This window comes from Podarcis cretensis, assembly GCF_951804945.1.
Source record: "Podarcis cretensis genome assembly, chromosome: 5".
In the NCBI taxonomy this organism is placed as follows: domain Eukaryota; kingdom Metazoa; phylum Chordata; class Lepidosauria; order Squamata; family Lacertidae; genus Podarcis; species Podarcis cretensis.
Window position 1 is genome coordinate 67,008,943 of NC_137174.1, and position 12,153 is coordinate 67,021,095.

At 43.2% G+C, this 12,153-nt stretch overlaps 1 protein-coding gene across 2 annotated transcripts in view; it reads right to left on the minus strand.

Annotated features, from left to right (window-relative positions):
- Positions 1-12,153, minus strand: part of LOC307216053 (glypican-5-like) — a 413,975-nt gene that overhangs the window by 111,956 nt on the left and 289,866 nt on the right. For both annotated transcript variants that reach the window (XM_079975883.1, XM_079975884.1), the window contains one exon: positions 9,852-10,002. In XM_079975883.1, the coding sequence (XP_079832009.1) occupies positions 9,852-10,002 (151 nt within the window). The remainder of the gene's footprint in view (positions 1-9,851; positions 10,003-12,153) is intronic.

Here is a 12,153-nt window from a genome sequence, read left to right on the forward strand (position 1 = left end):
TTCGTATCAGCTGACAATGAGAGACTTCTAAGTTGGGGTTATGGCCAACTTAGAGTAAACCCACTGAAATTACTTAATATTGTCTATTAACTTCAGTGGTTGCAGGGAGAAGAGAACAGGTTCAATTTTCCACCCTTCGACATCTCTGATGCTCCATCAAACTGGCTAACAGAATGCTGGCGGGTTAAGACAGGTGTAATTCCCCCACAGGTTTTGATTTACCTTTTGAGAATGATAGTTTTAGTTTGCCTTTTAGCTTTAAGATAAACTTGCCATGGCAATGATCTTCTATGAATTTTGAACTTGACAGCCACCTAAGCAAAATTAAATCTTTCTGAATTAAAAATAACTCTGAAAAGTATGATGGTGGCATTATTTTGAACAGTTCATTTCACTGCCATGAAGGAATGTTGATCCAAACTGAAATGTTTCCATTTCTCAATATAGTACCAGAATTTTCATTGCAAGTTTTCATTTTCCCATGACAAACCACTGATGGCAATATTTTTCCAAGCAGAAAATGGAAGGCTTTTTGTTGTGACTTCTGCAAAATAATTCAGTGGACTCAGAGATAATTGATTCATGCCAAGAGGGAATTTGGCTGTTTATGGTTTGTTAGATTATTTTAATATTGAGTTTGAATTTCACATCTTTTGCTTATTGACTTCTATTAAATTTCCATGCCTCATTGGTACTGTTCTCTACTGTTCTATACAAAGCTCTATGAGAAAGTAACTTTTTTATTCTGCAAATGTATGTAGGCTGGCAGGGGGGTAGAATCCAGGACTCAGAAATGAGCAAGCATCCATTTATAAAGCTTACAAGCTACTGTTTTAAAATACTAAAATCACCTATCACTATAGTTATGTACCTAGCACTGCATAAAGGATGAAAAACATTTGCTGCAGTGACGAAAATAAATCTTTAAAACATGTTGATTATTAATCCTCCCTATATTTCCTGCCTTTTTCTATCACAGAACCCAAGATGGTAAACATGTGTTTCTCAGGCAGCAACCCATCCAGGCACTGACCAAAGCCAGAACTGCTTACTTTCAGCACAATGGCAGCCTTGTGTTCAAGAGCTCCTGTGTTCCACATCTTCCTATCTGTGTGGGCAATAGCTGCCATGGAAGCCAGAGCTGGAGATGCCACAGGACTAGCAAGGTGCCAGCAACAGTTGAAGCAACTAATACTTCTAGAGCAGGGATGGGGAACCTGTAGCACTCCAACTGTGGATGTGTCATTCATCAGCCTCAGTCAGCACTGACAATGATTCACTGACTCCTATCAGGGATTATAGGAGTTGTAGTCCAGTGATGGCCAAAATCGCCCCTCCAGCTGTTTTGGGACTATAATTCCCATCATCCCTGACCACTGGTCCTGTCAGCTAGGGATGATGGGAGTTGTAGTCCTAAAACAGCTGGCGGGCCAAGTTTGGCCATCACTGTTGTAGTCCAACAACATCTGGAGACATCTGCTGGTATGCACTATTACTGCAGTGTACAAGGATCAAACCATTGTATATGAACTCAGACATCTCTCACATGTGTGATGCGAGGACACCTTCCTGCAAGATGGATTCTCTACCTCATGATGCAAGCATAGTGACTCAGACCTGACAGAGCACTCTAAAGCTTGGGTGCTACCAAGTAATAGATACGTCTACTGGATTCATGAGGGATGCTGTGGTAGTAGCTGTTGCCGCTGCTTGTGTTGCAACATCTACATCAGAGATTGAGAAGTTAGACTGCAAGCCAGGCCCATGCAGCTTGTCTAAAGCCCGGGGTGGTGGAATCTTGTTAGAATAAGGTAAAAGGTAAGGCTAAAGGACCCCTGGATGACTAAGTCCAGTCAAAAGTGACTATGGGGTTGGGGCGCTCATTTTGCTTTCAGGCTGAGGGAGCCAGCGTTTGTCTGCAGATAGCTTTCCAGGTCATGTGGCCAGCATGACTAAACCACTTCTGGCACAATGGAACACCGTGACAGAAACCAGAGCGCACGGAAACACCCTTTACCTTTCCGCAACCTATTTATCTACTTGCACTGGTGTGCTTTCGAACTGCTAGGTTGGCAGGAGCTGGGACAGAGCAAGGGGTGCTCATTCCATCACTGGGGTTCAAACTGCTGACCTTCTGATCAGCAAGCCCAAGTGCCTCAGTGGTTTAGACCACAGTGCCACCTGCACCCACTTTTCAGAATAAAGTTATAAACTCAAACAAAGAAGCAGTTTGTCCCTAGCAGGCCCCCTCCCCAACTAGCTTAGCCCTCCGAGGCCTGCTGCAAGGGTACCCCACTGCCCCCCCCATTCTGAACGGGCCTACTGCAAGCTGTCTATGTAGAGCCCTATGTAGAGTCAAGAAACAGAGCGCATTGTGCAAGTTAGATTTGGGTATCAGCCACAATAGTGTAACATAGGTCTGGGCAAATCTGTCCATTTTGGTTTAATTCAGTTTCTCATTTTCCCAATCTCAAGTTCAGTACTCCACATTTCTTCATTGTCAGAAATGACACGATTTCTCTAAAATCCACATTTTTATTCCTCCAAATATAAAGCTGAATTATGAAGGATAGCTGTGTTTTAGCTCATGTATAGTTTTGTAAAGCACAAATTAGGTAGTTTCACGTTGAAAGGCTAACAAAACCAATTTTATCTCCCATCCCTAGCATGGCATCCCTTCGTTAATGCTGCAATGGACTGGGTACGATACGCCGTTTTGTCATTTTGTTTCTGTCATTTCCTTCCCCGCTTTCATTTGTGCGCCATCCTCAGCAGCTCTGCTAAGCCATTTGATTTCCCATAAACTGTGAAGAAAGTCAGCCCACTGTGTTGATAATGGGTCTTGATTAAGCTGTAGCTGGGACAGACAGTAATCCTTCCATGCAAGAACCTAAGGCACCAAATAAGTTGGATGTCAAGGACGTTTTAAGCTAAAGTAGGCCATTAAGCTCTTCCTGAACAGAATGAACCATTTACAGTGGTACAACACTGAAATCATTTGTAAGGATTGTAAAGATGGAATCGGAAACAAAACACCTCATGAAACTCAGGATACGGGGGAGGGGGGGAGAGGCTGTACATTCAGAATGATGTGGGATGTGAAGAATTCAAATGACAGGAGCAGAGAGGAAAAATATTGAGAAAATTCAGTAGTATGGTAATCTGCTAGGAGGTGGGAGACCTGCGGAGATGAAGATCTAGTACCCCTGGCATGTTGCCAGCAGACGTTCTACCCTTGGAATATTGATGAAATAATCATCGCTTAAAAAATAATATCACCAGCTGTACAATTACATATTTAGATACATGGAAGCTTTAGCGCAACCTGAGAATGCGACACATGGGGCAGGAAGACTGATTAAGATGGCAATTTATACAGCACATTGGTGTTGAGCAGCAGCATAGAAATGTTAGCAGATAAGAACATAATGAGGGCTAAAAGGTTCTTGACATGTGAAAACGGCGCCTAGTGATAGCATTTGTGCTCAATGAGAGAAATACATTAGTTCTGAACAGCTGTTGAGATGTGATAGAAATCAAGCAGGGAGATGTCATTAAAATATATATTAAATCATCTGCCTATCAGAGGGGGAAATAATATATACTTATAGCAAGCTCACTCTCTGCATGTAAGTCCTTCTGGAGATGAAATAGTACCATGTATGCGCAGGAAGTAAGATAGGTGGGGGTTGCAGTAATACATTTTTTAAAAACTCTAATGGGGAAGAAAACACAAAACCACAAAGTAAGGGTTAAACATACTCAGCACAGACTGCTGCAGGGACAGGACAGAAAACTGGGAAAGGGAGTGAAAGGCAATATCCTGAAAAAGGGCCTGGCTTGTAGGGTTGAATCCTGTAGAGGAGCTCTTCACACTACACAACCTGTCACAGGTGCCACTTCTTTCCTTCTTGGCAATTACATGCATGCAAGGCAGCTTTTAATCCTTGTTTTTATTTATAGATAAAAACGATTCATCTAGTCCCCACATTTCTGACTTGTAAGTATGAGAAAGGAGGGGAATGTGCAGAATCCCCAGAGCAAATGTCACTACACTTTTCTTTCTGACTCCCTTGAAAATCCTCAGATCTTCCAGCTTGACAAAGAACTCCAAACGAACCACAACATTTCATTTTAGCTGAAACCAATGGCTGGGTTGTAAAACGTCACTAGCGGGTCCGTTTGTCTTTTGTCTGAAGTGAAGCAGCTACACACAGGGAAAGGAAGCAGTGGCAATTGTCCTGGTAGGTAGGACTGCAGGGGCTGCTCGCTTCCCACTAGGCCTGGCTGGCTGACCAGACTCAGCAGCAGCTGCTAGGATTACGAGACCAGGCTAAATGGGAAGAGGGCCTCATAGGGACCTCCGCCTCAGTCTTTCAAAATGTCATGTGAGATTTCCCAAGCGCTAGTGGCATCTTTGCCACAGGTTCGGTGAAGTCCTGTGGGACTTGTGCCTAACCGCAACCTTACAAGCTGTGACGATTTGCTACGCAGTAGGCAAAAACCAAATGGATCCACCCAATCAGCCAAATGGACAAAATTCCTACCAGGTCCCTGCCCCAAAAGCAGACGACCCCATGACAGGCCAAGCAAGGTCAATGCGAACAACCCTAAATATAGGGAGGGTGGGCGGGTGATCCGATGCGCACAGTGAAAAGAGGAAGCTCAACGCTGCATGCAAGGAATATAAATCTTCTGGCTGTCAGTCACAAAATGGCAACATCAAATTCTCCCCAACGACAAGAGAAGCCCAATCGCAACGGCGGTCAGATATCTTTACCCGCCCAGCAAAAGTGGGATGTCTTGTTAGACCCCACTGCAACACGTGCTCTCCATGGAGGAGAACACACTTAAGTAGCTGGTGGAAATGTGATGGGACTCAGGATGGCAGAATGGAGTGACAGCGGCAGCAGTTCCGCCGCTTTACCTCAGGTGGCGAAAGGAGGCACATTTCACAGAGAGCGAATATATCCAGGAAACGGGGCCCCAGATTTGGCTCGGCAGGACTATTACTAAACATTTAAATATTTACTGCCTGAAAAGCTTGACAAATTGTGGAATATTTGAGAATATGTTTAGCTCTGCTAGGTGGATTCGTATTGAATACGCTCATGTGGGTCTGTAGATGTAATTAAATACATTGTGCTTAAATATTTAAATGGGTTTTTTAAGAGCTAATAATAGCTTTTGCTATAAAAATGCTTATTTGCAATTATACTAAACAAAACACTGGATTTTTTTTTAAAAAACAACTTTTAATGGAAGAGTTTAAGGAACGCAGTTAATAATACGTTGAAGTTTCGTGGTTTTAAGAAAAATGCTCCGTAGGTGGAGTTTGCCAGAAGCATGAACATTTGCTGACCTGTCCATTAATTTTGGAAGCAGTTTGATGGTAAAACTGGATTTGTGGGCCACTGATTAAGAGGCTGTCAGTGAATCAACCTTGCTGGTCCCACTTTGACCCTGGAGATGTGAACATGAAAACAATGCCCTCAAGAATGTAACTAGTGCTTTCCATTACCACTGCAATACTGAAGCTAGCCTTAAAACATTAGGATGCTGGGTTTCTAGGGAAATGGCTATTTTTTCCAGGTTGCACTCCTCTCCTCTCATTTCAAATGTTTATGAAGCTTCTGGTCATGGTTCACACAAAATATTTCTGTCACTATGGTGAATAGGAGGTCGAAGACTCTCCTGCATGTGTGTAAAATCAAGGAAGATGAAGACTGCAGTAATAAATGGTGGCTATTCAAGACACCTGAGCTCCGGCAACTGCCCAGTCCAGCCCAATTCAATGATGACATTGGCCAGGACTGTGAGAACCTGCATAGGTTGTGCTTTCCATACCAAACTAATTCCATTACAGAGTATATCTGCCTGGGTTTGCTTATTATTTTACAGTTTTGCTTGCGCGTCTTGAAGGTCTGAAAACATCTCCGGCAGTTCACTTTCTCTCTTGGTCATCCCCCCATAAAATCAGGTGCAAACTGTAGGCTAGCTCTACCTGGGACAGGCGTGCAGTGCTGCTGTGGCCGGTGCACCACACCTGAGAAGGGCAGGCAGCAGCATTGCCATGACTCTTCTCTCTCCGCCCCAGGCTGCTCCCCGCTACGCCATGGGCAACGCTGGACTTTTTGTCCTGTATTCATCCCTTTCCTTTTTTTTTATAATATTTATTAAATTTTAGTTTAACAATAAAATACATAGATAATAACACAATCTTTTCCAATATCCACATTTCATATTCATCTTTGGACTTCCTCACAACCCTTGTTCCTGCTTTCTAAACTCATAAATTTCACCAGCAAATTATTAACTTGGTTTAATTCATATAATATAATTTTCCAATATTAATATCTCAAACTTTGGAATTTAACATACTCTTATTAAAACTTAATCATAAAATGTTACTTATCCAAAATTTATCTTTTCGTCTTCCAATTAAATTTAAATTTATATTCTTTATAACTAGTTTGTTGAAGCCATGTTTTTGCTAATCTTACATCTTTCTTAACATTCATACAATTTACAATATTTTTGTAGATAGTCCTTAAATTTCTTCCAGTCTTCCTCCACCAGTTCTTCTCCCAGGTCTCGGATTCTGCAGAATCCTTTCCTTTACTCTGAAAACTTGTCAATCCATGGTGGTGTCACCATGTAGACCAACGTGGTGGAACCAGGTGGCCAATCCCCCCCCCCCCCAAAAAGAGAGGGCAGTTAAGTAGCAGAAGCATAAAAGAAATGGTAAAAAATAATTTCCAGCTACCCAAAAGGGTAGTCATTCAATATGTTCCGTTGAAAGCAATGCAGTACTCATTTCTTTCTATAATATGCTTGGAATATTTGCTCATTGACTACTAAATATTTTATCCACTGTAGAGAAAGCTACACAGGATCCAAACAATGAAAGGAACTCATCCTCTTGATGCTTTAGCACGCGCTACTTTAAATGCTGGCTATTATTTAAGGGGAAGTGTCTCATATCACACTGAATTGCTTGGAGAAGCTTAATTGTAAGATACAGTGGACGCTCGGGTTGCGAATGTGATCCGTGTGGGAGGCACGTTCGCAACCCGCAGCGTCTGCAACCCGCAGTGCCACATCTGCGCACATGCGGGCTGCGATTCGGCGCTTCTGTGCACGCACAAAGGGCGATTTAGCACTTCCGCGCATGCGCAAGCGCCAAAACCCGGAAGTAACCCGTTCCGGTACTTCCAGGTTTCAACATGTCCGTATCCTGAAAACGCATAACCTGAAGAATCTGTAACCCAAGGTATGACTGTTCTCGAGGAATTATCACTTTTTGATAACTGAACATAGCATATGCACGTAATGAATCGTTCTCCTTTTCCTCTTCCCCTCAACATCTGGGTACTATTTACTCTGCCCCCAACCCCCACCCCCCAAATGAGGGGAATTTTGGAAGTAGAGGGCACACCATCTCGCCAAATCAGGTGAGACTGCCTATCTTAGGGGCAGCAATGGTGACAAGTCCTCCTCTTTTTATCTTTGTAATGCCACTGCTTGTGAGGGGGGCAGGTAACTTCTCCCCTCCCCCACCACGTTCCCTTCAATTCTTAAAGTCACAGTGATTGGAGCTTTTGCACTGTGGTGCAGGTGCTTTCCTCCACTTCCAGTATCTGGAGCCATGACATTTGCTTCCAGAACCAGGAGAAGCTGGAACCAGCAGAGAGAGGAGAGGAAGCCCTCTATCACCCTCAAAGGCGCATGACTGCAAAAGCTTTTCATTCCCAGCAACTAAAATAAATGCCCCCTCTAAAACGAATCCAAGCAATTTGATTCCATCCCCCACGTCTTTGTAAACAATTGACCTTCCTTTCCAGTTAACCCTATTCAGATAGCCATGGCAATTTGGGGGTGGCCAATCGCGAACAAACATTCTATGTGCTAGCACTGTCGCACCAAATTCTGCATTAGATTAGGGTGGCTGCTAAGAGAGGGCAGACAGAAAGCTCAAACTAGTGCTAACAATATAAATGGAACAATTATTCTGGGTATGTCTCAAGCTGTGAAATACACACATCCACACTATGGTACCAATTTAAATAGACCAAGGTTTACAGCATTATACAAAACTGACAATGGATTGAAATTACTAGGATTCTGAAAAATCATACTACTGTAAAAGCAAAGGAGCCCTTTAATTAGATGACTCCCACTCTCTTAATTGCATCGGAATATGCAAAACAGATTTACAGCTAGCGGCCTAAACACATAACACTACTTTAGAGTTAATTACAAAATACCATTATAATTTTTTCAAGGTGGAATTGCTGCTGTTAATGCTATAAATATAAAGCATGTGCAACTCTTTATATGAACTATATTTTTGGAATATATGGTTTCTACCAAATTATTTCATCACTAGTTATGAAAAAACATTTTTCTCCCTTTCTCACTTCCATCTGTGGCAATATCAGGGGGAGGGGGGAATGCAGATTTCACATATTGTGTAGATGAGCCAACTATTGGAGAAGTTTTCAATGCTTTTCATTTTACATTACTGAGTGTCTGAGAGACAATAGAGCCTTGGTAGATTTTGGCACAGCTATAGCATTTAAATAGTTTAATAGTCAATTAAAAAATACTTAGTAGCACCTGGCTGCTGTTTAATTTGCACCGCTTTGAAGAGAAAACATGTTACTTAAAGCACTTAACAAGTCTAAAATCCCGGCTGGAAAACACAGGAAGGAAAACATTGCACAGGGTTTTCTAGAATGCACATTAACGTAGAAATAATGGCTTTAAATTAGAAGTCACCACTGCAGTGTGGCCTAAGGCGAAGAACCTATAATCACGGATGAAACATAGCTCCTATCCTATAAAGCAGCACACTGCCTTAGGCTTAGACATTTACTCCATCAACATTATCCATAACACATGCCCTGCCCCACAAACAAGTCACCATTCCTTTACAGAAACACCAGAGAAGACAATGAACTGTGGATGAGCAGACACGCAATACACCTTTAGTAAAATACCATAATCAAATGGCAAAACTTTGTTTCAAGTACTATGCTTGCTTATTTCAACTATGTTCAAGTCAAAAGAACTAGCAGTTGTTATTTTAAAATTTGTGGAGCCACGGTACTATCCAAGAAAGGCTTAAGTCACAGTGGTTGTGGTTAGACTTCACACTGAACCATGGCTTAGTGCCACGTGAAGGAGCCTAGCTTCCTCCTGGGCATGCGTGCTTACCATTCGTGCGGCTGAAAGAAGCAGTTTGGAAGCGTCATGCCTTCCTGCCATGCCCAAACTACTTCCAGCACGCCCGATTCACAGCCCGTGGTTTGAAGTTGGCTTGTTTTGAATCTCACAGCTAATGTTAAGCAACAATAGCTGGCCCACACAACACAAGAAGCTGCTAAAATGGGAAGAAAAATGTTTTTGAAGGCCACATAAGAAGATCGGGCAGTAGTGGTGGCAGGGAGTCCAGGAGGAGACTAGGTTCGTTCCCATAGCATCAAATCATTGTTTTGCACAGAAATGGGAAGCCTGCGGCTTTCCAGATGTTGCTGCACTACACCACCCACCCATTGGTCATGTTGGAGTCTTAGCAACATCTGGAAGGCTACAGGCAGTGGCGTAGGGTGGGTTATCAGCACCCGGGGCAAGGCAAGTAATTTGCGCCCCCTAACCCATGGATTTGCGCCCCCTAACCCGTGGATTTCCCTAACCCCCAGATGTTGTGCCCGGTGCGGCCGGCCCCCCCTGCACCCCCCACGCTACGCCACTGGCTACAGGTTACCTATCCAAGGGTTAGTGCAGTACCTGGCTGAGATAAAAGTCAAACACAGCTTAGTGAATCTATGCAAAACTATTGGACCTACCTTTCGTGAGGCTCCTCTCACCAGATCCTTGACATCCGTCCTCATCATCACATTCTCCGCTGGATCCCACCTCTTCATTCATTCCATTCCCACTGCCGCCGTCCCTGATAGCCATTCTTTCCGACTTTAAGTTTGTTTTCTCCGTCGCCCCCTAAAACGTAAAATAAAATGTTGGCTATCGTTTTAATTATTTTCTACAGTCTTCAAAGGAAAGGTGCTGGGGGGTTCCTTATTTCATTGGCCCATTTCCCCATTGGAAGCCACGTTCTTGCAATTTCATATCAGCCCATATCAAACAGCACAGAGTCACTGAATGGAAGGTGGGACGTTACTGAAGAGCTCATAAATGAGACCCTGGGCATTTGAGGTCCTGGAACGCACATGTGGCTCAGTGATATCTCCTTCCCTCTCCAACGTCAATCTTTCACTTTACAGCATCTTTCACTTGCAGCTTCTCTGATGTTAGGTTGTCAGGGGGCTGTCATTTTTCAGCCACTTCCTTTCCCCACTTTCCTGCAGTCAGTAATTGCATCGGCTAGGAGCTGGAATATGACACAATGAATGTTCAGTGAAAACCCCCAGGGATAAGGCTAGCTATAGATGTGGCTCATAAGAACAGAATAAGGACCCTACTGGATCATAACAAAAACCTATCCGTTCCAGTATCCTGGTCCCATAACAGACAACCAGATTCCTATGGGAGCGGAAGAGCACTCTTCCTGCTTGCGTTCCCCAGCAACTGGTATCCAGAGACATACTGCCTTGGATCCTGGAGGTAATACAACCATCACTACTAGTAGGCATTAGCAACCTTATTCTCCATTCTTTTAAAGCCGTTCAAGTTGCTGGCCATCACATAAAACCGAATTCTGGAGTCTAAACATACACTATATGTACTTCCTTTTGGTCCTTTTTACAGGACACACAGCTTACTGAACCACCATCTTGAGGTCAAAGGCTTATGGGAAAACTGCCACATATGTTGATTTGTACTTGTTTTCCCCAAGTAGGGATTCTGGACCCTAAAGTCTCGAGGTTCCTGCACTGCTGCAGGATGCACCATATACACAAAAATTCTGTTAAGGAGGAGGGGTAGTAGTAGAGGCAGGCTGACTTTCGGAGTGCTGAAATGTTACTGATGGGACCACAGTAGTCCTCTTTTTTTTTTTTTTTTTTGGTTCTTTTGTTTGCCGAGACCTCCCTCCTTAAGCTGGAGGCAGAGGAAATGAAGATCGGGTTGCAAAGAAAGACTTCTGGGTATTTTCCTTGGGACAGGGTGAGGAACTAGTGCTGCTCCAGACGTTGTTAGACTATAGTTCCCAGGCAATATAGCCCAATGTTGGTGCTGATGAGCGATGGAGTTCAACACTGACCCTTGGAGTCCCTCTCAACTCTACAATACAATCATCCAGAGGGCCACAATACAATCAACATATTTGCAATCAGTATAACCTTTTTTTTTTTTTTGTTATGCAAATATCACCAGAGAGAAGTACAGTGGTACCTCGGGTTAAGAACTTAATTCGTTCTGGAGGTCCGTCCTTAACCTGAAACTGTTCTTAACCTGAAGCAGCATTTTAGCTAATGGGGCCTCCTGCTGGCACTGCGCTGCTGCTGCACGATTTATGTTCTCATCCTGAAGCAAAGTTCTTAACCCGAGGTAATATTTCTGGGTTAGCGGAGTCTGTAACCTGAAGGGTATGTAACCCAAGGTACCACTGTATTGGGACCACGGCAGGTAGGGAGGGAGAATTTAGCTCTTCCTATTCTATAGTTCTGACAAGCCTTTCTGAAGCTGTTGTTTGCTTTTCAAGGCCTCCACTAGCGCAAGTGGGATGAAAAGCATAAATATCACTGAAAATTTTGAGGGTTTTTTCTCTACCTTTAGTCTCAAAACTTCAGCTTCCCTTTGTATGATCATTTACAACAATCATCATTTTGCTTGGGCTGCTTTCATTTTGAATGGTTTGAAACGTCAGTATTGTGTAGCTGTTCTAGTTACGGGGTGTATAGCAGGAATTAGAAAGGATTATCAGTTTTCCCCATAACATCTCCTCCCCCTTTTTTCATCAAAAGAGACTGTGTAGTCACTAACTACTCCCCCTCCCACTGTTCATTTTTTTTATTATTACTTCTGAGGTGACCCACTAGCTGTTTCCCTGAAGACTGGACAATGGTGAACACTGCAAGAAATGGACAATTGCTTTCTTATGCTTACAGCATTCAAACAATGGAGGAGGTAGGTGGTAAGACTAGACGCATACTGAGTATGTTGACATATACTTACATTACACACCATTCA